The sequence below is a fragment of the Lonchura striata genome, chromosome 4, assembly GCF_050655825.1.
Source record: "Lonchura striata isolate lonStrDom1 chromosome 4, ASM5065582v1, whole genome shotgun sequence".
In the NCBI taxonomy this organism is placed as follows: Eukaryota; Metazoa; Chordata; class Aves; order Passeriformes; family Estrildidae; genus Lonchura; species Lonchura striata.
The window spans coordinates 22,672,444-22,700,108 of record NC_140706.1 but is presented as its reverse complement, the minus strand read 5'-3'; the positions used below and the strand labels follow the sequence as shown (position 1 = coordinate 22,700,108).

Here is a 27,665-nt window from a genome sequence, read left to right as displayed (position 1 = left end):
AGCTTGCCACTCAGCGTGCTGCAGGACACAGCTCCTGCAGCACAAATCCCTTGTGCCCCTGCCGTGGGCCCCGGGTGGGGCGGGCACGCACAGGACGTGGCCACTGGCCGGGCAGAAGGGCCACCAAACACGCAGAGCCACGGGGCACTCCTCCAGGCCTGCCTCTGACCCGGCTCGGCATCACTGCCCTTTGCCATCCAGCACGTGACAACATGACCACGAACATCATTCTGAGAGTTTTATTAACAAGTATAATACATATGCACTGTATACTAAATATACTAAATATAGTATGAGGACTGTACAGTACAAATTTATGTTCACAGTTTGACATGACAAAATGTCATTACTGAATTCCCATTGGACTACCAAAGTAGAAAGAGTGAAAGTACATTAAACATTCACATCTTTAATAAGAAAAGATTACCAAAATGTCTCCATATTTGCAAGTTATAGTAATGCACGCTAGAAACCTTTAATTAGCCATTTTGTCTTATTAGCTTATAAAATATATTACATTTTATTTTAAAAATTCTGCATAGTTTATAGAAGTATTAAAGTAAATAAAAATCCTTGCTATATTTGCAGGTGAGAGATGCTAAGCAAAAAGATTATTTTGACCTTCTAAAGTACATTAAGTGCTAATATCTGTAAAATATAATGAAAAATGGTGTAGCTCTCTTAAGAGATGTAAAATGCTTTGTAAATATTTTAGAAAGGATTTGTATTCATCTGTATGTTGCTAACCTTGAGCAGAGACAACATATTCGAACAAGACATGGCATTAGAAGTATCACTGCAGAATGCCATGTGCATGTTTAAGTAAACCCCACACATTAATACCTGCTTAGTTTCTTGCAATTGTATTATAAACTAGTATTATTATAATCAAATGGCCTAAACAGGCACATTTTAGTAAAATAGCATTACCTGTTATGCACTGCACAGTGCAATACTGTTAGGTGGGGAGGTTTTAAACATACTCATTCTTCAGGATTAGGATCTTCTATCTTAATTGGTTTTCTTTAGGGCATAGATGGAATGACTGGTTCTGCAAAGTATTTAATAGAGTACATTTAAAAATTGCAAGGTATCCCTCAAATCAAAGTTTGCTAAATAGAACCAATGAGCTGGTTAAGATGTAAATTCACACTCAGCTAAAAGTGTATTTGTTTGTGACCTTTTAGACATCCCACAAAGACACCACAGACACAACTGAAAAATCCTACAAGGAAGGCATTATCATGTAATAATTTCAAATACTTATATTTAATATTTAAATTTCTGTTGTCCTAATTTGCAAGACACATGGATGAAATTTGAAAGTTTTGCTCAATCTCAACTGTATTAGACCCCATCATTAGCATAAATACTTTCAGGAAAAAGGTACATAAGCTAATGAATTAACATGGCAAATAACCTAGACTAAATTATCTGAAGTAACTCTTACTTACAAAGAAGTTCTGCTTTTGGGGTACTGATTCAAAAATATTAGAAAACATACTAATGAAAACATTTTATGTAAGCCTCAGAAATGAAACAGAGCATTAGAAAGAAATGTTCCTTTAACATTCTGAATTTTATAAATTTGCTTTTTTAAGGTAAAAATGGGACCAATGCCATTAAGGTGCTTATTTTTATAGTATCTGGTTGTTTTCATCACAGGGTACTAGATGTCTGTAGACTTGTGACTGATGCCACAGGGCTCCCTCCACACAGCCTCTCAGCCAGTGCCGTGCTTGGATTTACAAAATTGCCATTAAAACCTAGAGTTAGTTCTGCTACCACTGACAAAAAATAAAATAAAACAGGAAGTCCACATTCTGGAACAGCTGCTCATTAGTATTAGTCTCTTTCCTACAAGTTTCTCAATGTCACTAACACCAAGAAAGAAAAAAACCATTCATGTGCCAGGTGTTTCAGCACCAAAGGTGAGCAGATGAGGGAGAGTTACAAGACACAAGATGCAGCCCTGCCGAGGTGGGGAGGATGTATGGAGCTGGAATAGAACAATAGCTGTCAGAGCATTTTTCTACAGGAAGTACAGACCTCTCCTTCTCTAATTCTGCAAGCATGTGGATGTAAACAGAACAGCTGGTAAAGTCCTATCACCAAATAAAGGCTCTTTGCACTCATACTCTTGCATCTTCAAGATTGTTTGGTATTGGGCTCCACTGGTTATAGAAGAACAGCCTATCTGCTCCACAAGCTCAAAATATACCCACCTGCAGATGGACACTCCACCTGTCCATCATAGAACTCTGTCTCCTGCAGAGTTCTATGAAACTCTTCCTCCCCTCACACCTCCATTGTTCACTGGGTTTTTCCAAAAGAAAGGAAAAGCCAACTTCAGAATGTTCAATGTACAGGGAATGGTGCTTACTTTACATAGGGCAAGGAAGGAAAATGCACTTATGTGTGAAAGTGGTGAGAAATACATCCCGTTTCCTTGCAGTGCCACAAAGTCTGCCAGCTAATACAAACACCAACCTTCCTTTCAGAGGGCTCCCAGACAGGAACATTTCTAGGGGCAATTGCAACTAGGTTGCTTGAATTCAGTTTCTTTTAGCTATGGAGTTTTGTTCACTAATGGGCATGGTTTTAATGCAATAGACATGTCCACAGGGAAGCAGCTGTACCTACCATTGAGAGACTACCAAAGTCAAAAGCCAGAGTTAGGAACTGGATGATTTGGTATATGCTTTTATCCAAAACAGATATATGACTCAATTTATCATCAGAAGTACTTAATATATTCTCATTAAAATATTGTGGATCAATAATTTAAAATATTGTAGTGTATTACAGTGATACAACAATACAGTTCAGAGCATTTTTGACTTAATGATCGCTTTTTTCTGAAGTACAGCAAGAAAAAAATTATTTAAAAGAAATGCAGGGGCATGATTGCAGGGGGATAATCTATATCCCTGAAATGAGGTGCAGTATATTTCCATGAATACCATTTAATGCCACATCACAGGAGAGTACCATAGAATCACAGAATTATAGAATATGCTGAGTTGGAAAGGACCCATCAGGATCAGAGTCCAACTCCTGGCCCTGCACAGGGCACACCAAAAGTCACACCATGTGCCTGAAAGCATTGTCCAGATGCTTAACTCAGGCTTGGTGCTGTAACCACTTCCCTGGGAAGCCTGTTCCAATGCCCAACCACCCTCTAGGTGAAGAACTTCCTAATGGTAAACCCCCGACTCAGCTTCAAGCCGTTCCATCCATACACTTGCACAGAAACCAGACATACAGAGTCACACAAAGTCTTCCTTTAACAAATCCACTGGGGCATTATGCAATAAAAACAAGGATATATACTACACTATAACACAGATGACATTGGTTTAGATGCATGGTATTATGTATGGACCAATTCCTGCCCATTTTTCTTCTTGACTAGGGTAAATGATACTATGACTCAATATTCCTGTAAAGTAATTACACTGTTTAGATTTATTTCCTCAGTATTACTCACTGTTTGGGCAGAGGGGATTTCTAAATCAGATGTCTTTCTAAACCTGTTGTATGAACCACATTGCAGAAATCAACACAGCTGGGAGAGTCCATTCATTGCATTGTTGAGCATAAAATAAGAGTGCATCCCTTACGGGGCACATAAATAATAGTCTCTGGCAAGGACTAGCATTTTGAATACTCAATAACATTTACTATTTTATCAGTATATGCTGGGTTGATTATATGAAGAAAACAACAAAAGCTGTTAGTTTAAAAATTCCCTTATTCACAAATGAAATACAATAAACATATTGAATACAGAAAGGGTTTGCTTAGCATCCCCAGAAGAAAAAAAAGAAGTGTTCACATTCTTTAGGTCTGACCCGTGGCAAGGACATAGAAGGGTTAGATAACATCTGTTACTGACCATACGTAAGCTTTTAATGGTATAAACTCAGAGATCCAGACCAGCTGAATCCAAAATAAAATGCATGTGTAAAAAACAAAAAAAAGTGTGGCAGGAGTCAGGGACAGAAGACATTCAGACTAGCATGTGGCGCTTCCTGTGAAGAGCAAGATGGTCCGAACGTGAAAAGCTGCGGTCACAGTCTGGACACTGGAAGGGTTTGATTCCTGTGTGCTTGCGGAAATGCCGCGTTAGTTCATCAGAACGAGCAAACTTCCACGTGCATCCCTCCCAAGTGCATTTGTACGGTTTTTCTCCTGGAAAAGGAAACACAGAAGTGCAGATATAAGACATGAACACATCAGTTCGGATCACGTAAATTCACACATAAATCTGATAGATTTATTCTACTGCCTTGCCAAATTTCTGTAAGTACTTTAATGCTTACTCAAAAAGCCCCCAAACAGCTCAAAGCTGTAGAGTAACTGCTCTGTGCTAGAAACTGTGCAGCCCAAGCCAACTGACCAAAAAATTGCTACCTGCCACAACTTATTTTTTTATTGTCTCTCTGCTCCTCTCTCTGCCATATTAGCTCTTGTTTTGTATAATGAAACACAGAAGAATGAAGATTTAAGCATTTGTTCAAGTATTTTCAAAACTGGGATCTCATTTTCTAGCTTTCTGGGGGAAAGGACTGTGCTATCATAAAGCACAACAGGGAGATCTTGTGATTTCCGAAATTTAATGCAGTGTAAATGACTGGCATCACTGTTGCAAGTATCTCAAACTCTCTCTCTATCATTACTAATATGTCATCCTCCTCCTTTAACACCACTGTATTGCCAACAGGTAAATGGCTGGCTTGATGCACAACAGACATGAACTGGGCTCTATTTTTCCTAAAAGAGGTACCCTTGTAAAAACCTTGGATGTATATATTCATTCAGCATGCAAAGATGAACATTTCTGTGGAGAACAGACATGAGGATATGTTTACTGGAACATTCATTCAGATAAAAAGCACCATTGTACTAGTGGTTAGCATCTCCACAGAGCAGATGTGTTTCCATTTGGCATACAGTCCAAACTTCTGCAAATGGGCTACTCCCATAGAAATTACAGTCAAATTTAACAGTGATGTCATAGATGAGCCACTGCAATTTAAACTGATTTGGTGTTTACAGGGTGTGTGGATTGAGTAAACTGCAAGCAACTGGACACAAAATGAGTGAAGAGCCAGTGAATGTAACACACATCAGCATGCACTGTGAACCTGTTCTGGCTTACAGTCTCTTGTAATATTTTCCTACTATGACCTCTGTCTTTGCTCAGCCTATAATTATTTTCACAACAATGTCAGATCTACCTTCTGTCATTCTGTTATTTACACCTGTGGTCACCTGGCCATTAGCAGAAGTTACAAGCTTAGTCTACTATTTTACCAGAGCCTTGATGAAAGAGAAGCACAGCTATGCTCAGACCTGTATGGGTTCTTCGGTGAGCTTTCAGGTGGGAGCTTTTAGTGTAGACTTTGTTGCAGCCTTCATAATCACATCGATGTATTCTGCGTTTTCGTTGTGTGTCTGGAGATTCCACAGGTAAAGGTCTCTTTCCTGGCTGAACTATAACTGAAGGGTGATTCCTGCAAAGTTAAAATAATGTTAAAATAAAATTAAAATAAAGTTAAAATAAAATCAAAAACACTTAGCACAGCAAACCTCAGCTAATATGATTCATAACAGAGCCTTTTATTCAGTACCACTCTGTCTCTTGGCAGAAAGAACTACATTACATGCATGTCGAAAAATTCAACAGGGTTTAGCAAATTTTGTGTATTTTAGCAGTAATATTTTAAAGTGTTTACTCATTTTGTGGCATGATGTAGCCATTTTTACTACTTCCTAGCTCTTTTTTAAAACTTTTGGAGGAAAACTTTGTGTTCAACTTTGTGTTTTTCAGTCAAACTCAGATTTCTTAAACCCTGAGTGAACTTCTGTTTTATTCACTGCTTTTTTTTCCCTTCAAATACAACAAATTTGATTGTAATTGGAAGCAGCTATTCCATATTATTAACAAAATTGTATATTTAGGGTTTCAAAGCAGAACTCAATCTTTATTGTTCCAGCCACTCCTTTACAATGTAATTAAGAACTTCCTGTTTGGTGCTGGCAGCAGGGTGCGGCCTCCCTGTACCACTGACGTCAATTCCTAAAAGTAGAGTTTAGCCTGTGTGGCACACCCACAGGATGTCTGAAGTTGTCCCTCCACCTTCTTAAACATAATTTTTCACTTTAGAAGCCCACAGGTACAGTGCAGGTAAGACATATAAAAACTACATACGGACTTCTACTAAAAACAAACACATAAATGTTCACGCGTGCGAAAACATGCAAGCTTCTTAAAAGGTTGACTGTTGAATGACATCCCTACTGTAGAACTGGGGACAAGCTTGACTCTTTCTTCCACATCCATCTTAGAAAACATGTTTGTCAAAAAGGTATGTGTTCACTATAACGTGCCGATATTAGCATTCCTTGTTGCAAAACCAGTTCATCCGTGCAACAGAAAGGAGCTTTCTAGAACTCTTGTATTTTCTAAGTTAATATATTTCACGTTTTTATCAATCAACTTCTGTTTTGTAACACTGGGTTCTATTGGTTACTTACTCCAAGTTCCTTTAGGGCCTAATTTTCAGAAACACTGAATTCCTACTTCTCTCAGCAAAATAAGGGGCATGTGCTAAAGACAGAAAATCTTGTGCATGGCTTAAGAAAAAAAGATTTTTATATGATCCCACAGCAGCAGGATGTGGATTACAATGTGGGAAAATTTGAATTCTGTTATTGATTTTTTTCTTAAAAGTTAGAAGCTGGAAACTGGGAACCAAATTCTCTTTCTTGGGTGGTTCTGTGACTGTTGAGTGATATACTCTTCAAGTACACATTAAGTCTAGCTAAAAATATTATAATGGCAGGAAACCCCAGATGGTGATGTTAGACAGACATACACACTCTTAAGTAAGAAGGCAGGCTTCTAGCCTCCAAAGAAACAGCTCTCTAAAGCAGTGCTCAGTTCCACTGCAGTTTCACACCAATCTTTTTGGAGAAGCTCAGGCCTAGGACACCAAACAGACTTGGTTTAAATCATTAAGTATGGAGGCTAGTCCTGGACATGCTAACATCTGGGAAATGGAAGAAAAAGGATATTGGCCATACACCATTTGTGATTTAGATTTACAATCTACAAGTGACTGGTAAAAGCACTAAGAATATCTTCTTTTGCCCTTATGGGAGAGGAGACTGGCAAGACAACAGAATGCTATCAATAATCAGATAGGGCGTGGCAGTTTTAAAAAATGGTTAGGGTGGTGTCAAATTCAGAGGTAAATATTAAGTAAGTGCCAATAATAAAAGCACAGCCCTAATTCTTTTGTTCCCTCTTCTACAACTAAATGTAAGTTCATGTATGTCTACCCATTTAAGTGTCACTCTTCAATAGGTAAGAGTACCTTCTAAAAATTATGATAAAACTTCAACAGCTTTTTCTTCTTTGCCACAGACCACACTATGTTGACAGCATAAGTTAGACTTTGAAACTTGCATGAAAATATGTTAATAAGGCTCCTTAAACTATTATTATTACCTCAAGTTTGATTTTAAAAATAACTAAAACTAGATTCTGGAAATAATTTAGAAACCTGATTTTACAAATAACTAATTGATGCACAGTTACATAGATTATCAGACATACTAGAAAGTCGAACCATCCCTACAGAAATGTCACCAACATTATTTTTAGATAGAGAGATAGCTAGATAGATATTGATATCCAAATATAGATAGATATACTGCCAAAAGCTAACACTACAGCAAAATAAGTCACTTAAAAGTCTTAAGTAAGTCACTTCAGTGAGACTAAAGGTTTCCTATGCCCCTTTAATGTAGCCTAGGTGTCTGAATAGTACACTCTCAGCAGCTGGAACCAATGAATAGTGATAAAAACTTCAATGCCTAACTATAGCTCATAAAGCTGTGAGACAATAACATTTTTTTAAAATAAAGGTTCAAGTATCTCATAACTTGTGTGAACTGTCTATGTATTTTTTTTAATGATAAGAAATACAATTTATAAACTTCTTATTTTGGATACAGCAGAAGGTGAACTTGAAAGAGCTGGTTCTAGGATCAAGAACTAGAGCTCCACAGGACAGTACAAAGCAATTTAAGCTGTTACAATGCAAGGACGGACTCTCCACGAACATAACACTTTACATGGGCAAGCACAGGAGATGCATAGGAAGCATGGACATACAAATGTTTTCTGTAACAAAGCTATCTACACGATACCAGATTTTATATTCTTTGCTCAGTGGATGGGTTTGCTGGGGAAACTACACCCATTGGGAAATAAATAATGCAAATCACTAATGCAGGTGACAAGTCTGCAGAAGTTTCAGCCCTGGAGGAAGGGTGTGGTACCAGCCAGGAACAGCACTTACTGGTTCGCTCTTGTCAAAGAGACTTAACAAGAGCAAAAGACAAAAGACAAAAAATAAACCGAACCATTTCATAGTACTGACCTAGCAGTAGTGAGTTCCAACTACATAAAGACCTGACTCCCTTGTGTGGTAGGTCCATTATGTTAGTAATCTAGTAAACATGCATGTTTAGTATTTTATGTAATAAACATGTATAGGGTAATTTAAAAGAAAAGCATACTGTTTATAAAAGCTAGCTGGCAACCAACGGCAGAGAGCCTGCTGTCTAGGAGGTGCATCTAGACTGAAGACAAGGTGGGGTGCCCACAAGAAGGCTGTTGTGGAATGTAGCCAGCCCTGGTGCTGTGGTGTGTGCTTTTGAACCCAACAGCCATGAGCAGGAGGAAGAGGCAGCGTTCTGGAGGAAATAGAGGAGACCACCCATCCACCTATGCTTTTCTTTCTGAACCATACCCACACTGGGGTTTGAGTGTCTGGCTTAAAGCTCTCTTTCCCTTACTCAATGAGGTGAGGTCGAACACAACCACCTGAAGGGTGACAGTGAGCAACAGGAAGAGCAGAAATGGATTCTGAGGTTCTGTACTGTGAGCCCTCCTCAGCTCCCAACTTCAGCTCCTGCCACAGCCACATTGGCAGCCTGCCTGCCTACCCAGAGCACTGCCTGCTGAAGGATGAGCCTGCCTCTGGGTTATTCCATGGTTTTAATAAACTGACAGGATTTTCCCCAGAAAAACAGGAAATGGAAGGGTGCCCATGACTCCTCCTAAGGTAGTTCCTTAGACAATTTTTAAATGTTTTTAATTAAAAGGTTTATGCCCCAGACCAAATTTCTTCTTCTAGCCCTTGTCCTTTCTTCTGCGAACAGCATTGTTTAAAATCCCATTAGATCTGTGATCCAGTTCATGCAGGGGCTCCAGTAACAGTCATGCCAGCACAATGAGTTAATACTGGGATGGAAACAACTTGCGGTGTGGGAAGAAAGCTTCAGAATCTACTTGAGCTGTCAAAAAAATATCACCCACAGGTCTCAGGTAAAAATGCAATTTCACTTATATATACAGAACTTGTAAGCCTGAAGAGGTTCTTCCCACCAAGCAGGCACATTTTTGAAAAGACAAGAAGTCCTCCAAGAAAAGAAAATCACAACACTCATTTTAAAGAAAGGTATTTCAAATAACATGAATAGAGATATCAGTGTGAACTGTCTTTTAAGTTTCTTTCAATTTTGCTGCTGATTTTATGTAAGTAGGTTATCACTGGCTTATTGGGAGTCCTACTTTCAGTAAGTTGTAGAATTGGAACCTATCTTCACTTTAGAAATGCATTATATAAATGCCAGATCTATTGCAAGGTATAAATATGTATCAACTCCTGTATTGCTGAAGAAGGGGGAAAGAAACTTGCAATCACATTTCACAGTGACAGTGGTGGGAAGGATGAATGTGTATTTTATTACACGTTTTAAAGCATAGCAACAATCCTTCCCACTGCTCAGAACTGGTAACTGCTGTAATGAACTGCTTTCCATTCCTCTGCTGATCTTGGGACTACTGTTAGCTACTTACTCTTGCAACATTACTTGCTGAGGAGACAATGAGGTCATCATTGGAGGTGACATTTGTTCAGGATAGAAGTCAGTCTTTGATGGTTCACTTCCTGGTTCTACTTTGATTGTTTTCTTCAGTGTGGGCTTCTCATAAGACTCAATGACAGGCACTGTATGGCAGAAGGTAGGAGAGGGAAAGCAACACATAAAAACTATGAAGAGTTATGGAAACAAATAATATACAGAAAAAATCTATACTTAAAACAAGTCCATCAGTTCTACATTCACTGCGACAATTTACACTAAATACAAAACCCTTCAGTTTTAGTTATCTCCTGATGAACTATGACTCAAAACATTTCTATTCATTTTCATCAGTCCAATGTTATTATCAGTCCAAATCTCAGTAGATCAATAGTTTATGTAGATACAAACAAAAGCAACAGAGCTGGTGAAGGATCCAGAGAACAAGTCCTGTGAGGAGCAGGTGAGAGAGCTGGGGCTGTTTATCCTGGACAAAATAAGGAGAGGCCTCATTGCTCTCTATAACTGCCTGAAAGGACAAGAGGAAATAGCTTCAAGGTGCACTAGGAGAGGTTTAGTTTGGACATATAGGAAGAAGGTCTTCCCAGAAAGGGCAATTGGGCATTGGAATGGGCAGCCCAGAGAGGAGGTGGAGTCACCACCCCTGGAGGTTTTTAAGGAAAGACTGCATGTGGCACTCAGTGCCATGGTCTGGTTGACAAGGTGGTGTTGGGTCACAGGTTGGACTTAATGATCTCAGAGGTCGTTTCAACCATAGATTCTGTGATCCTACGACCTTGGTAAGTCTGGTAAAATATTTACACAACAAATTCTATGCCTGTTTATTCTGGAAGAACTGTATATTCTGGAATTATGTTCCACTTCCTAAAATGCCAACAACCCACAGAAACCAAGTGCTTGGATATTTGTCTTATTTTGTCAGCATATAAGACAGCATAAAAAGCAATTCTGACAACACCAACCTTGCATGCTACTTGGAGTGTCCATCTCATCCGCGAGAACTGTGGACACCATGATGGGCTGCTGGAGATGGGGCGCATACATGAAAGGAACTGGCTGGACCACAACAGGCTGTATAACTGGGAGTATCCCAGGGCTTCTCAGTCCATGGCGTGAAAGAGCAGCGGCCATTACAGGTGGGATTGTTATTGGCATAGAGAGAGGCTGTACTCCTGGGGGAGATGGTGTAAATTTACTGAGAGGTGAGCTGGGTGAGGACAGAGTCAATCCAGGTGAACTTCTCCTGTGCACAGTCTGAAATTTTAGTGGGGAAGGAGAACTTCCAGTTGAAGGTGGTGAGCTCCTTTTATTTACCGTAAGGTCCACTGGCTCCATCTGGATTCCATTTGATAGTCCTTCAGGGTTGGAATAGAATTTATTGTGCAACATACTTGGTGTAGAATAAATGACGCCGTATTTGTTTGGCTTCATTTGGTCCATGTAATTGGATGGGTATGACTGTCAGAAGGAGTGGAAAAGAAACACAGAAAATCAAATAATAAATCAACACATACAAGCAGCTACTGCTGAAAAAGAAAGGCAGCCAATAAAATAGGCAAAATGAAAAAGTTTCAAGAAAACACTTTAATGTAGTTTCTAAATAAAACAGAATTAAATAAAGCCTCAGATTCCCCACACAGGAAGTTAAGATCTGTTTCAGAAGCAATGTAAGACAGATTATAAAAACAAATCTTCAAGGCTTATTCAACTACTTTTCTCCCTTTAAAATTGCCTGTCATATATACATGCCTGTATATTTCTTAACTGACCTGGGAGATACATCTGCTATGCCAAGCATATAACTATGTACTGAGGATCATCAATTCTGGCAAGAGGGGAGCTCAGTTGGGTTAAGAATTGCTAGTAATGGGTCCCAATCAACTACGAAAGTAATTGAAAAACAATCATGAAATTATGAATGTGAACCCTACAATCAATACAAAATACTCAGCTGAACTATGTAAGTAATGGGTGAGTAACTCAAGAATGCAAAAGGTAAAATCTAAACCTTTCTAAACGATTTTTTGAGATATAAAGCAGCTACTTAGCCAGTCTAATTTGGGAAAATTAGTACAAGGATAAACATTTGGTGTACTGGAAGAATATTCCTTTTAGTGGTAGTTAGCAGTTCCCATTACAATATAAACCTATGTGACAATCTCTACAATTTAGTAATAATATATATATGTATGTATGTATGCATGCATTATATAAGTAACAGACACATACCTAGTGATTTTTGTAAACCAAGAAATATTAAAATTAACTGTAGAGTGCAGTATTATTATACAAATATCCAGACCAATACTGCATTTAAAAACTGTTAAAAACTGAGGTTGTTTACGAACAGCTAACTCACAATGGAAAACTGATGTGATGCTCTAACACAGCAGTGAGACACAGAAAATGCAATGCACATACATTTTTAGTTGTGTTGTTAACTTTTTGAAATAAAATGCTATCTTTGGATTTTAGGTAAGTAAACTAATATTTAAAAACTAATTATTTCCTTGGCACCAGAAGTATTTTGATGAGTGGGATTAAATATGTTCAAAATTGTATAAAGTGAAATATCAGAAGCATAAAACTACTGCATTTTTATAAAATTATTTCCGTAACATTTAAATTATTTTTCTTCCTGGTGTGAACACTGCTGTTAATACAGTGTCCTGGTTTCTTACCTCTGTCTTCCCTGTGAGGGAACACTTGGTTCATTTTAAATGTCAGTGTTAATGGGAGGTAACATTGCATAATATTTTTGCAAAATGACACAAATGTAATTTTCTTCTTTTCAGTTACTGTTTGAAACACTGAGTTTAGAAAATATTAAATTTTCCTCCTGCATTCATGGCACTGTGATAGAACAACAAAGCTGAGTCCCTCAGTCCATAAAACATTCAAATAAAGCAGCACACAAAATGGTGATTAATCTTCAGACAGTAAATATTACATTAAAATCTCTGCAAGTTATATATTCTCTTTATGATTATTCTTACAAATTCCATCTATAGAAACATTGATCTTTGATGGTAATTGGTTCATCAGAATTTTATTAAAAGCCATTATTGCAAGAAGTGCTGTCTGTAGACCTGCCAGCACTGCTGAGCCAAGCAATAAAATTATTAGCATTCTAAGTGATGGACACCACTAAATATTGATATAATTTAATATTTAGCAGCATTTGGTATCTATTACATCATATAGCAAAACAATCAAAATTTTAACAGGTAAGGAATATTAAATACTTCTGTTAAAGCTCCTGTTATTGGTTTACAGTACAGAGTTCACCCAGCTTTAATGAACTGTAAACATTCCACCACTAAGCATCAGAGCATTTACAGTGCTGCAGTCAGGGATGATCACTATATCATTGCCTATGAACTCTTCTTCCATTGCAAGAATGCTAAAAAGGAAAAAGCCTGTGAAGTTTAAATCTCCAGGAATGCTTTTGGCCAACGAAGTGTGTTAAAGAACAGGCATCCCTAGGTGTAACCTTATCTTGAGAACATCCAGTGGGAATTCGAGGAATAACTGTGTGGATGCTCACATAGCTTCTGCATTCTTTGATGAGGGAGCAATGCTGATCATGATTTATTTTGGTGTGCAGCCACAAAAAGGGTAGAAATGCTGCTGGAGACTGGGAAAACTGGTCTCCTGAGACTGTGGGCAGCTTCCAGGTAGATTCCCCCCTCCCCAGTAGGGAGGCCAGCAGAATACACCCACAGTGAAGACTGGAACACCTTTTGGATGGGTGACTAAAAAAGCCAAAATTCAGTCACATACAAAGATAAAACCCAGCAGCAGTTCCACAGGTGCTTTGTTCCTTTGTACCTGTGCATTCTGCAAGGCCAAAGACTGTAAACTTTCTAGCTGAATCTGCTTTAATACTATATTACAATATTAAATTAGTATTATTATATATAATACTATATGATAATAATTAATATTATAACCCTTTAGACCTTAGTATGTTATACTGTATTAGCAATATTTAGATACTGTATTATCAATAAATCTAACCATCATGACCCAGATAATCACTGTCATACTTCTTAGCACCTGACGAAGTCTTCTCTTTACTACTCTGTTAAACAGAGAAAAACTGTTTATTCCAATTCAAACAAAAAAGCAACTTGTTTCACCAAATGGTAACTAGTCCAAATGTTTTAAAAGTCCTTTAAAAAGTCCTCACAGCAAATAGGTAGTCCTGTGGGTAGGACTCAGATGACTTTGTCAGTAGTTCATCAAAAACTACCATAATATATGCTCAATAATTAATTTCAATAAATGGCATGAGCTGTTGGTAGAAAGATGAAATAGTGTGGGTGCAAGCTTCAGTCACCTGAGAGTATAGTTCATCCATTCAGTCACACACCCTGAAATACAGCGGTGTCAAAACCATTACTAATTTCCTCCTTCCCCTCCAACTACTGTGATGTTTTAAGAGACACAGACTTTACACCTACAGTGTAAAGAGTACACCTACACTCAGAGAGATGAGTGAGTTATTCCTAAGGGGCTTGATTTAATTTGGCCTCTAATGAGTCTATTAGAATCAAAGATGCAATACAAATAATCCTGATTGTAGAGTTCCAGGTTATGTTAGCCCAGTCTGCTCTGCCTAGCACCTCTGAACATCACACTGAGATTCTCTCATTCTACCTCCTCAAAATGTAGTCAAGAAAACTAACTCACTCAGTGGCTGCTATCCTTTCCTATGTTCTCTCCATATCACAATACCTCCCTTTAGAGGTGTCTCCAGAGCAGTTTCTGTTGTGGCACCAGTGCTCCAAGGAAGCCACAAGATCAAGAAGAGCTGGGGAGCTCAAGGGCTTGGGGCTAAGCAGCCTATGCGTGTACAGAAGCTGAAACACACATGGTCCTCAGCCTGAGGGAAAACAAAGTAGTGTCCAGTGATGGAAACTTCACTCACAGAAACCATACTTTCCTCTGGACTTTATGCTTTTGCTTTTCTGCTTTTTTTTTCCCCTCATGCAATGGCAAAAAGAAAAACATACACAGGTGGTAAAATGCTCTGGGTAGTCTCTAATAGCTAGGTCAGAGTAATTACACTGACTTATGAGAAGACTCCAAAGGTCCAATGAGCAGAAGGCATCACTAGGATATGGTATAAAATATATGGTATAAAATAACCAATATTTGGAACTCCAGTCTTGAAATGCACTTGGCTCAAAAATGCTCCCTTGTTCTTTCCACTGCAGTTTTTCCTTCATCTGCTCCTCTGGGAAATACTGCTCGCTCCTCTCCTGGTGAGCCTTTTGAGGGACTGACCTTGCCCATCTGGCAGAAGCACACAACTGTTTGGGGCACTTGAGTGTCTTGTGCAGAGCCCCAAACCACTGCAGAACCTTCTCTGAGAGATGAAGGCAGATGTGCACAAAAGGCACAAAAGACAGCAATGACACTTCTTTTGTAAAACCAGCCTCTTTTCTGATTTCAATGGACACCATTAGATAATCTTAGACTATAGTAGATAATCACTACTAATCTTAATATAGCTACACAACAACTGTGATTGAAGTGACAGGCTGGCCAATACTAAAATTCTTTCTTGACCCAAATATTGGCTTACAGATGCATTTAAATTTATGAAAATTATTTTAAATAAAACAGGAAACAAACTTCATTGAAAGATGCCATGCAGAGCACAAATTTAATGCACTCTAAGTTATGTACACTGAGTTCACCCTTTTTATGGATCAGCCTTTCTAGGTGTGGTTTCATTTTACAATTAATCTGTTATTGCAGGCTAAAAGCTGAAAGGGGAGGTCCTGTTCTCTCATCTTCTGCCCTCTCCTTGCTCTAATATTGAGCAGCTGCACAGAATGAGTCAGATCAGCTTCCTGATCTGACCAAAAAGTGAGTATTTTTGGTGGGTTAGAAATTCTGACCATTCAGTGAGCTGATCCAAAGGTTTCAAATAATTCTAGGACCACATAATTCTTCAGTCACACAAAGGAGACACAAATCTGGTATGGAGGGAGCCAAGGTGGGAGCCTTTACTTTCAGCAGCAGCCTATATCATCACAATTCTCACTGTACTGCTCCCACCTATATGTCCTACTGCTCTTGCTTATCAGACTCTTCTCTGAGGTGAGCCTATTCTCTGAGTTCGTGGACAATTAACCCAATTTTAAAGAAGTGTCTCCTCTTCCCCTTTTTTCCCCACTGCCCTAGTTCTCATTTGTTCACTTGGTAAAGCAGCGCAACCAGTTTACCCAGCAAAAAGCCATTGCTAGTTTGGGTTTTTGCAGGATTAATTTTCTGCTGTTTAGAGCAGAGCTAGCCACGTTACCTGTAACTGCAGGCACCTGCTACCACAACCAAGAGCAAAACAAAAAAAAGGCACAGCAAGAAGCTGTTCACTTCGTTCAAGGGTGTAACACTGAAACCACAGGTTGCCACTTCAGCATGAAGTGCGGCAACTTAATTTCAACCCACCTCCACCAGCACCATCAGCTACAGAGATTATATTTACAGAGCAGTGGGTCAGGAATACATGGATGCTCTCTCCTCTGATAGGCAACTGGTCAGGTAGTTTAATGCAATAAATTAATAAACTACATAAAGTTTTCCTAAAATGTGAATGTGATTGCACTAAGAGCAAAATATAGCTTCAAATGCTTTCCTAAGGTACTCCAAAGCTTAATTGCATCTCATTATGAATTTAAAGGTGGAAAAACTCAAGAGTCATCTTTAGGACCAATATATTTGAAAAATCTTACCACTGAAACAGGCTCCATGGCTTCTTGCTTGATAGGGACTGGGTCAAACATTAGCATCTTTTTTTATTCACCTGTTCTGATGCCTCTGAGGTTCTGTTCTGATGGGGAAAGACAAGGTGTTAGAAAGCCATGGAAAATACCTGAGTCAACTTTCTGAATTTTAGAGAATTTACTATTTTGTCAGATTAATGTGAATATTTATCCATCTCTAACACATTTTTAAATCTGTGACTGAATTTATTGCAAGATTTTTCTTTCCAAATTGCTATTGAAACAAAAGGACATCTGCTCACTTTAATGAAAGTCAAATTGAATTTTTGTTGTGTATGCCAGCACACCAAGACCACAGAATTTTCACTTTCATTAACTGTCAAGTGTTTTAACACATCACAGTTTAGACCACAGATTTCTCATCAGCACTACAACCTCAGAATAATCTTGTTTATACAAATGAACTGATTCTGGAAAGGATGTCTCTTTCTTAAGAGTCCTAATAGAAACACTCAATATATCACATACAGTGAAACTAATATCAATGCAAAAAAAAAAAAAATTAAAATTCAAGACTAACTTGGACTACATTCAACATGCTACAATGAATTAACAGAAAAATGCATTATTTATTATAAGATAATAGATTTACTGACAATTCAACAACTATTTGCGCTTACTGTGCAAAATAAAAGCACTTCAAAACAATCTGCTTGCATTCTGTGCAGCTTCAGATTTTTTTTCCTACAGGGTTCAACCTTGCTTGTGCAATCTCTAAATGCCTGAAATAAAAGTATTTAGCATAAAGCATGTCGTAACTGTCATACTTCACATTTGCCATGGTTATCTTGGAAAGATACAGGGAAGGAAAGGAGATACCTCTTCTATAAGGGCTTTACCCAGAAGAAGCTAAGGGGAAGCAAAGGGAATTTGCTCGCAGTGACATTTAGATGCTGCCAAGCTGTTTATAAATCACTCTAGGTTATACATTATCTGACTGATGTCAAAGGAGCAAGTTCTGACCCTACACCGTGGGCTTCACAGCCCTGCCTGGAGGTGGTACGACCTCTTCTAAGATGCGAGGACAAAAGTAAATGACACAAATTCTATTTGCCAGTAGATGGCACTGGAAAGAAGCAAATACAGACTCCAGCATCGGCAATTCACCCCACAGGACCGGCTGCACGCTCACCAACGGATTTGTAGCTGTGGCTGGTAAATTATCCCAGAAATGTAAATGAACATGTAAAGCTCTACCTGCTCAAATTAAATCAACTCTAATAAGCCTACACTAATGAACAACTTTGCAGTTAGCATGTGTTTAAAGACCAAAATTTGTTAAGAGAGGTAGCATGAGTTGTTACGAGTCTACCATTCAGGTACATAAATAAAGTTTAAAGATTTTTGGAAATATATTACAACAGTGTGCACTTTGAATAATGGAAACAAACAAGCAGAGTAAATTATAGCATTTCCATAATTCACCTTATAAAAGTTGAAGGCCTGACAAAAACAAATTGCAGAACTAAAGTGAAACAAATAATACATCTTAATGCAATTTCCAGTTTAAATTTAATATGTAGTTTTAGTTCAGGAGCAGTCATGTAAAACGACAGTATTTACTGAAATTTGTGGTAATTCCATAAATATCTTAAGCACATTTGTGAGACTGTTATTAATCACACTATTTTCTTTGAATGGTTATAATTTAGGTGACTGTTACCTAGCTATCTTTTTCAGGTTTCAACATGTCACATAGCTAGAACTAACGTTTCAGAATACTGACTTCCCAATACTGACTTTTCCACGACGTGTAAATATACATTCAGGTATCTGTGCATCATTCATAATCTCACACATTCATCCGCATTGTGAAAATAGAGAAGTTCTACTTTTAGACATGAAAAAACTTTACTGTAAAACGTAGCCACTTACAATCCCATATAGGAATTTGGAACTAATTCCTTTCAGGTTTCCAGAAACTTTTGATTTTTTACTTGTATGTGCATAGATAAAATAACACACTAATCTGTACTGTAGTGAAGGAAGAAAGGAAAGAAAGAAGAAAAATGGAGAGAGAGGGAGGGAGGGAGGGAGGGAGGGAAGGAAGAAAGGAAGGAAGGAAGGAAAAGGAAGGAAAAGGAAGGAAAAGGAAGGAAAAGGAAGGAAAAGGAAGGAAAAGGAAGGAAAAGGAAGGAAAAGGAAGGAAAAGGAAGGGAGGGAGGGAGGGAGGGAGGAAGGGAGGAAGGGAGGGAGGAAACAATAGGGAAGGTAAACATCTTATCTGTTTCTATTACAGAGGAATGCAAAAACAGTTGGGTTCTACTTTACAGAGTGTTTTTAGAATCTACTTGTTTGAAAGCCTGCAAATTGTTTAGTATATACAAATAATTTCTGGAAAATCAAAATACCGTATCTCATTCCTGAGAGAAAAACTGGTGAGGTGACAACAATATATTAATGTTAAATGTGTTAAAAAATAAGAACTTCTGTCTTTGACTTTATTAGGTAAACTATTTTGCATTAAAAGGTTTTCTCATGTGAGGTAAAAGAATTTAATATGAATGTAATCTGAAACTAAATAATTAACTGCAATCCGGTAAGCAAACATTCCACCCTCTTTTTTCTTGCTCTCCCTCTTTTTTTCTGCTAACAAGCCACCCAGTTTTACTTTCTTGCCTCCTCCCATTTACTCCACCCTGTGGATCTCTGCCAAGTCAGTCCAACTTGTCCAAACAGGACCTGGCTTTTGATAAGATTTTGCTCACACCCTGTACTTCAGAAAGACAAATTAAGCAACTGGGTTTTGTATGCAAATAAGGACAGGTGCAAGTAAAGTCCAGGCAAAGTCCCTCAGTATTCCCCTATCTTAAGTCCAGCAAAGACAGCAAGCCAGCTGTTGTCTTCACAACACAAACTCTACCCTTATGATCCAACATACAACAAGGTATCCATTCCAGAAGGGGAGTTCATTATCATTAGAGCTCATCACCTTGTCAGGATCGAACCCTTGTCAGTAATAATTTCCTGACAGGTGTATGGTTTATAATTAAGATTAAATGAAAGCTGAAAGGTACTTAAACGTGTATTCTGACAATAAAGGCTTGTATGGATTATTTACCCTGGATGAAATGTGCAACGTGGTTAAAAAATGCACTCAGACTACAAATCTGCACTGCAGAGCAGCTGGAAAAGAGCAACCACAGTACAGCTACTCCCAGCACCCATGAACATCTACCTTCAAGGTCCACCAACTCTGCAGACCTGTTATGAAAGGAAAGGATGGGGTGGAGGGCAAGTTTTAACTGTGCACATCCAACAACAAAGCTTTATTCTAATATAAAGCCTGTCCTCATTAAATACCTGAAGAGCAGTCAGTGACTGACTTTTGCTACAGACAGAGGGGTGGTGACCATACATGCTGCCCCTCTTCACTCTGCCCAAGAACACATAGAGGGTTTATTTCCTCTATCTTTGCGCCCAGGAGAAGCAAAGGAATGCCGCCCCATGTACAGCAAGTCTTCGTCTAGAAGCTTCAAGGTATGATTGTTATTGTCAATATAATTACAGAATAATGTAATGGTATCTTCTAAATTAGGACTGCACAAATGCCCTCTGCAAGGAAGTGCAGCTCTTGCAGCACGGTTTGAATCCAGCAGCAAACATTATCATGTTGCAAAAGCTCTTCAGTCCAAGCACTTTGGGACTCCGACCTGTCATTCTGAACCTATGACTTCTGTGAACCTCAAGTCAAACTTCCTCTGATACATTGGAGAAACAATAGTATCAGAGAATTCTCCACGGATGAAATGCAAAAGGGAAGGGAGGTTTTTTGAACCCAGGTGAAAAGTTGTCTTCAGTGGAACTTCCAAAGAGTTTGACAGAGAGAAACCAGTTTCTGAGACAAACATTCCCTGCTGAAGGTAAAAAAGCTGTTTTCCAGAGCTCGTAACGTGTTTGTACTTTACTGTACCAGTTGCTCATCAAGACCTGAGTCAGCAAAAAAGTGTTTCTGAAGTTCCATTAACTTTAATGGGAAGTAAGTGCTTAACTGCACTTGACCTCAAAATAGCAGCAGGCAAAGCTGCTCTCCAGTTCAGCACAGCAGTCAGACTCGGCCAAAACACCAAAGGTCCAGACGTGGTGCTGTGGTAAGAGTCCAGAGCAGCCAGACCATGAGGAACAGAGCAGAAGGATAATCAGGAAGAACCAGCATGCCAAGAAAATGTTCTACTGATCAATAGCTTTCTGTGTTTATTTGCTGGGTTTCCACTGGGTAACAATAATAATTGTTGAAAAACTTAGAATATTTTGTAAAAGAAAATGGTACCTAGGCAAAAATTTTCTCTTCAAAGTTTTATTGATAGGCATTAAGAAAAAGAGCATTTCTACAGAATTCTGGTATTTAGTATTTAAAATTTTATTTGTTTCTTAGCCAAGACTTGAAAATCTTTTATCTTCCTCCTTTCAGGACTACAAGCAGGCTGAAAAACTCGTGGTTTTGCACAACTTGTGCATCATAACTTTGTTGGTGTCACCTTGTTTGACCTAGAACTGCTTTTGACATGTAGCTGACTAATTAGTATTTCAATTAAATTTCTGATAATACTGTTGCAGGCTCTCTGAAGCCATGTGTCTGGAAATGGCTTTCTTGTATGTAAAAAACTTGGGGGAAAATGTTCTTGAAGTGCTTGTTAAGAAAATATCTTCTTTACCAAGGAAAAATTGAGCCCATATAAACCTGTTCAACCTTCAGTTCTACACTCACTGAACCTACGAGAACTTCTTGAAGCACCTCCATTAGACTATTCTCCCTTATCTGCTGTCTGGTTTCCTGTCTCAAGCTACTTCTTAGAAGGAGAAACAGTCTAGTAAGGATAAAAGATCAGACTTTTGAAAACAAATGAAGTATGTGGAATGGTATGATAATCTTTCTCTTCCAAACTGAGCTTCGCTTTTCTTGTTGTGTTTTTCTTAAGAGAAGGTTAATTTTTAAGATTAAGGTTAATTTTTAAGATAATTTGAAAGGAGAAATATTAAACCTTTTAATTGTGAGTGAAAAATGACAGAAAATATTGTTCTCTTCTGTGAAGGGTTCTTCTATTTCAGGAAATGTGAAAAAGAGATTCAACATTTTTATGGCATGGGAAAGAAGAAATAAAATCTAATCCTAGAGAAAGGAAGTATATATTTATGAATAACAGCCTAAATGATTGATTTGAACAAGAATCTGAATACAGGGCAAATGCTGATGAACTTCTATGAACCTATAGAAATGAAAAAAACAACCAAAACAAGCAGGGAAAAGTGGTGGACAGTATAGTGGGTACAAATGTGACAGTGATCAAAGCAACTCAGACTCTTTAAAACTGGAAACTCTGTCATGTAAGTTGACAACACACACAGACTGCATGACAGACAGACCATGGATTTGGTTGTAAGTTTTTTCCCTTCTGAGTTAGTTTACTATTTAAAACCTGTTGGAGCTTTGTCTTTCCATTTGGCTGATGAACACTTAACTTTCTTCCCCTGGTAAATATCACCTACAGCTAGAAAACCTTCAAAGGAAGCTTCAGCATCAAGTGAATGCTTCACAGGGAAGAGTTAAATCTCTCCTAAAACCAGCTCTGCCAAACTTCATATTCTGGATTGGAAGCAACTAGCCTCGGAATAAAAACACAAAGATTGAATGCTGACAGCATAAAGGAACTCTAAAAGACCTCCTGTTAGCAGTGTTAATTAATATTTAAAAGTTGGTTTACAAAAATTATTATAATTTTAACCTCAGTTTCCTATTTTATAGAACTTCTGGCTACAAAAAGGTGTGAACCACAAAATTTACTTCATTTATTATACAGCAGTTTCCAATATTAAACATAGTTAAATGCAACTCTTTTCTTCTGTAATTGGAAAAAAAAATTACCTTTGAAATCTTGGGCAAATTAAAAGTACAAGAATTAAAATATGTAACTGTGTTCTAATGAGTAAACTCATCCATGGTGTTCTAAAACAAACAGAAAAAAAACCCAAAAAATAAAAACAAATGAGAGCAACACATTAAAATAATCAATAAACAACTTACCAAAACTGTGTAGCCAAACACTTCTTTTTATCTGGATTTCTGAACAGACAAAAAACAGTTTTCTGTTAATATGTGCACATAATCCAATAAATTGTTTTCACATACAATTAAGCTCTGAAATAAGTTTAAAGTGTGTACTTCAGATACTTCCTAAAGATACCATCAGTGATCTCAAACAGCTAACTTGTAGCATCCAGAAGAGCAAGAGCAGGAACTAAAAGACTAAAAATTACTGGAGAAAAAAAAAGAGTAAAATGAAAGGGTGGAAGTATTTCTGTGTGTACAGTAACCATGCATATTCCAGCCCATAAGAGACAGAGAAGAATAAATACTCCATCTTGCATTTTCATCCAGGGCACACTGAAGTTAGTGCAAGTTTTTCTCTCGGTTTCAGTGAACTTTGGCTTGGATCCTTTAGCTCTTCTTCTGTCAGATTCAAAGTAACAGAGAGATATATGTTTTTCTAAATTTCTTACTATGTCTGCCTGCAACAGGGTAAGGGGGAAAGATAAATATAAAAACAGGAGTAAAACAATTACTTTTATGCCTTCAAAAATGCAACTACTGAATAAGTAGTACAGGGACAGCAGTACTTATTATACCAAATAAAAGTTGGACACCAGTGCCTCATTTTCTGTATTACATCCGGAAGACAATGAATCTTCTAGCCTGTTTAAGGGGAAAATACCTTCTTCTTTTGAGATTTGGAAATAAAAAGTGCTTATAGTAAGCCATTCAGGTTGAGTAAGGGCTGAAGTCAAAACCCTCTGACAACTATGAACCTACAGAAGTGGACTCTCTTCTCACATATACTCCTTATATATCAGTGCAACTCTGCGACTTTAATGGAACTATTCCAGATCAGCTGATGAGCAAGTGAGAGCAGAAAACTGGCTCACAACTTTCTGGAGACTTGAGTTCAAGTTTTCAGCGAACAGAGCTAAAAACTCCAGTCCACCCCCATAACTGCATTGGAGTTGAAGGGGCGTGTTAAAGGTTAACTTGGAAACCTCGTTATGACATAACCCAGGCATCTTAAGCAATCCTGAGTGTGTAGAGACATGATAACTCATCGGGTGGGGATTGGGAGTTGAGGGGCAGTGACAAGGGGCCTGGACCGAGGCTACTGAACTGCCAGAAAACAGCCTGAAACAGGAAAGAGCACCACATATGCCACTTGGAATGTGTGACGCAAACCCCAGCCTTGAAACAAAGAACAGGAAACAGCTCTGCTGGCTGTGCTGAGGAGAAAGCACAGAGAAACATTTAGGCGGCCCTCCCTGACCCTATATTCATGAGCAGCTGGAGTCTTTTAAAACAACAACAGTGGGTGGAGGTGTTTGTTCATTGGGTGTGAATAAAAACACTGTCCTTATGCAGGGGACCTGCCCTATTTACAAACAGGCTCCCTTAACATGAGGGAGCAGGAGATTTTAAGACACCACAGGTCAGGAGGATTTGCTGAAACCTTCCCTTAGACCAGTTGGTTTATTACTGTATTTATGCCAGTTGCTAAACAGAGCTCCGGCTTCATGACATCAGAGGCAGCACCCAGCCTGGCAGAAGCACCTTCTTCCCAGAGAGAGCTGGGGGATGAGAATTGCAGGAAGGATTTCTAAAGCTTCGGGCTGCTCCTGGACAGTGAGTAGCTCACTCACGCTCAATACTGCTCCATAGCTGAGGACCAGCACACTCAGAGCACCCAAGAATATTTTTCCAAGCCATCGCAAGCTTAGCCTTCCCTGTTTTCATATGCACCTAGAAATATGCACTTTATTTCAGAATCTGATTTCCCATTAATTTACTACTTTTCTTTTTGAAGCACCCACATATAAAGCTGAATAAATGAAGTAAGCTGAAGCAGAGCAATAGCACAACTTGTCTAGATTTCATGCAGTAGAATAACTTCAACACTTGTTTTCCTTCAAAGCTGTGGTTTCAAATACTCTCTCTTCTCTTAGAGACCTTGCATCAGGTTTTTAGACACCATGGGTGGAACATCTAATATTATCAAATGTGAGAATGTTACAGCAAATTACATGGACAGGTACCACAGCAACACCAATGAATGCTGTGGGGTTCCAAGGCTGGAGTTTAATAATGAACATGGGGTAAAAACTAGCTAGTACAGCACCTACACAGCAAGGTGTGAGTGTAAGTTTTATGCCAATAGTATCAGTTCCTTACTTCTACATACCGAGTAACTGCAAATATAGGTAATTTGGTGATTGTATAACATCTCCATTATCACTCAGTCTTTAACTTATCTCACTCACACTTACATCTTTATTTATCTGAAGGCTTTTGCTTTTGGCTAAACAGGTGTTGACTAGGTCAAACGTTCACAGTACCTACGGGCTCCCTTGCAGCTAGCTCTGCAGCTTGGAGGAAGTTTTGCTTGGATACTCAGGGAAGGGAAAGACCATTTAGCATTCTTTCCTGCCCCCACTCCTCACCCTTACCCCCAGTCTCTTTTGTGATCCGTACCATAGCTATGTGCAGGGGAAAAAAACCCAGAAACTTTTGCCTGCTTGTGAAAAAAAGGCCACTCAAGTCAGCTTCGGGTTTTTTATATTTTGATACTAGACAGTAACAATATATTCTTAAAAATACAAGATGAAAGTTAATTTGAAGTGTCTTCTGGGTCAGGTGGGATTATCAAATCCAGATGTAATTCCTCTCACACAAGCACCAGCTGCTCATGTGACTATCACACGGGTGTCTTAAAAGTATTTGATGGAAAAGTCACTAGTCAGCAGCCATGTAAGTCTTTCTTTTCAATACAGGTAATGTATATTTATGAATATTAGTTTAAATATAGTCAGGTCTTCAGAGGTCTCCTACAGCCACTCAAATTCAGCTTTTCCCAACAATTAAACCTTCAGAGTTCAGTTCCACAAACAGTGACACTTCCTGAATTCTCAAAGGTGAGGAAGTGAATAAAACAGTGGACCATGCATGTACAGTACCTGAAGCAAAAGGGAAGTGTACAAAACAGCTTTAAGGTATTTTTTCATGTAACTCCCAAATCACCACTTAAGCTATTCTGAACCAGGTCTTTCTCCCAAGCTCCAGTTAGGTGCTGTGATCTCCCACCGCAGGCTCGTGTTGCTGAGCCTTCCTTTGCCAGGGCTCCCCTAGAGCGGTCCGAGGCAAGGAACTCCTATTCCCATTTCGGTTAAAAACAAGTACATAAACAACAAAAAAGTAAAAAACAAACAAAAATCCCACAAAAGCCGAAACAAAAAACTCTAAAACAGAACAAAAAAAACCCCAACAAAAGACATCTAGCAAAGGAAAGGTTATTTCTACCTCCACACTTCGCTGCTTTGCTGTCCCACGTTTTACCTTTGCCTGCATGGCGGCCAAGCGGTGCTAAGGTGACGTGACAATACGAGGGGTAGGCTTTCGGGAGCCGATTTCATCCTAGACTTCACCAAGGGTTAAATGGGGGACATGGCGCTTGCCGCTACGGGAGGAACACGTCCCGGACACGAGCTCCTGCCCTGGCATCTAGCCCGTCGCCCGCGGAACCGAGCGAGCCCGCTATACTTTCCACCTCGGTTTGGCCGGGCACTGTATCTCGCCCGGCATCCGCTAGCACTTCAGTCCCTACCCGAAGACGCGCCTGTCGCACGCCGGCGGGAGGCCAGGGGCCGCGGGGAGGGCTGGGCGGGAGAGCGGCCCCGAGGGGCGGGCGGCCCGCGGGCCCCCGAGGGGAAGGCGCCCCCCGGGCCCCCCGCCGGCCACACAGGTGCGCTGCCCGCCCGGCGGGCGCGGCGCCCAGCGGCGGCCTCCGCCCCCGGCTCCCGCCGGCCGCACAGCGACATTCCCGGGAGCCGCGGAGGGAACCCCCGCGGCGAGTCCCGCTCCCCTTTCCGCAAGCGCGGCCTGACGGAGACACAGTTCCCGCCACCCCCGGCGTGGCAGCGGCTCCCGCGGCATCACCTTGCCGCCTCGGGCTCCGCGCTGCTCGCAGCGCCGGGAAACTTTCCTCCTCCGGCACATCCATCCCGCAGTCAGCACAGCCCAGCTCCCGCATTACCCCCGCCCTCGCACTTACGCTCGGCAGGCGGTGCGGAGAGCGCCGCGATTCCGTCGGCTCCCGCAGCGCCGGGGGCCGCGGTGAGTAGCGGGAGCGCTCCGGTGGGACCGAGGCGCGAGGCCGGCGTGTCCCGCGTCCCCGCGGCTCAGGCGCCTCGGCGGTGTCTCCGGGTCTGTGTGCGAGGAGGAGCTGCCCGCTCCCGCCCTCCGCCCGCTCGCCTTCCCCCCGGGCTCCTGGCACCGGGCCGCGCTGTCACATGACGCCGGCGCCGCTCGCCCTGCCAGGCTCCCCGGGCCGGCGGGGTGAGTGGCGGTAGGAGGGTCACGGCAGGGAGCGCGGCCGGGCGGGTCCCCGCCCGCGGGGTGGAGGCTCCGCCGAGGGGCCGGGGCGAGTCACCGCTCACAAACAGGCGGGCACGCACGGACTGCGCGCCCGCCCTGCCTGCCGGGGGCAGACAGCCTCGCACAGACACTAATTATCCCCAGCAGCCCGGGGAGGAGAGGGGAGCGGAGCGGGGCCGCCCCACCGACAAACCTGCCCGTCCAGCTGCTCCTCCCCGCCCGTGTGTCAGGCAGAGGCGTGCACCTGGCAGCGGCCCTGCGGCAGGGCGCACCCCTCCCTGCTTCCCTCCCTCCCTCCCTCCCTCCGCGTCCACCCCGGCCGACCTGCGGCGGCAGCAAAACAACAGCAACACCCAGCGCCTGGGGGGAAGGAAGGGAGGTGCTCACGCTGGGCCGCTGCCGCCGAGCTGGCTTCGCCGGCGGGGGCTGGGAAAGGGCGCGGGGCGGCGCGGAGCCGGGCGGCGGCTCCCCTGCCCTGCCGCCGCGGGCTGCCC

General features: G+C 40.5%; 1 protein-coding gene across 4 annotated transcripts; it reads right to left on the bottom strand.

The window, feature by feature from the left end:
- Nucleotides 1-225: 225 nt before the first annotated feature.
- Nucleotides 226-27,665, bottom strand: KLF3 (KLF transcription factor 3). 4 transcript variants are annotated; one of them, XM_085577790.1, is made up of 7 exons: nucleotides 27,496-27,665; nucleotides 22,786-22,824; nucleotides 16,713-16,810; nucleotides 10,929-11,424; nucleotides 9,941-10,091; nucleotides 5,359-5,519; nucleotides 226-4,194 (listed from the first exon to the last, which is right to left on the bottom strand). In XM_085577790.1, exons 3-7 carry the CDS (start codon nucleotides 16,767-16,769, stop codon nucleotides 4,013-4,015), a joined length of 1,047 nt encoding a protein of 348 aa, XP_085433916.1. In that variant the 5' UTR covers nucleotides 16,770-16,810; nucleotides 22,786-22,824; nucleotides 27,496-27,665; the 3' UTR covers nucleotides 226-4,012. The 4 variants fall into 4 exon arrangements, with proteins under 4 accessions (XP_085433916.1, XP_085433917.1, XP_021388836.1 ...); XM_085577791.1 differs by having other exon boundaries at nucleotides 27,559-27,638; XM_021533161.4 differs by lacking the exon at nucleotides 27,496-27,665 and adding an exon at nucleotides 26,849-27,370.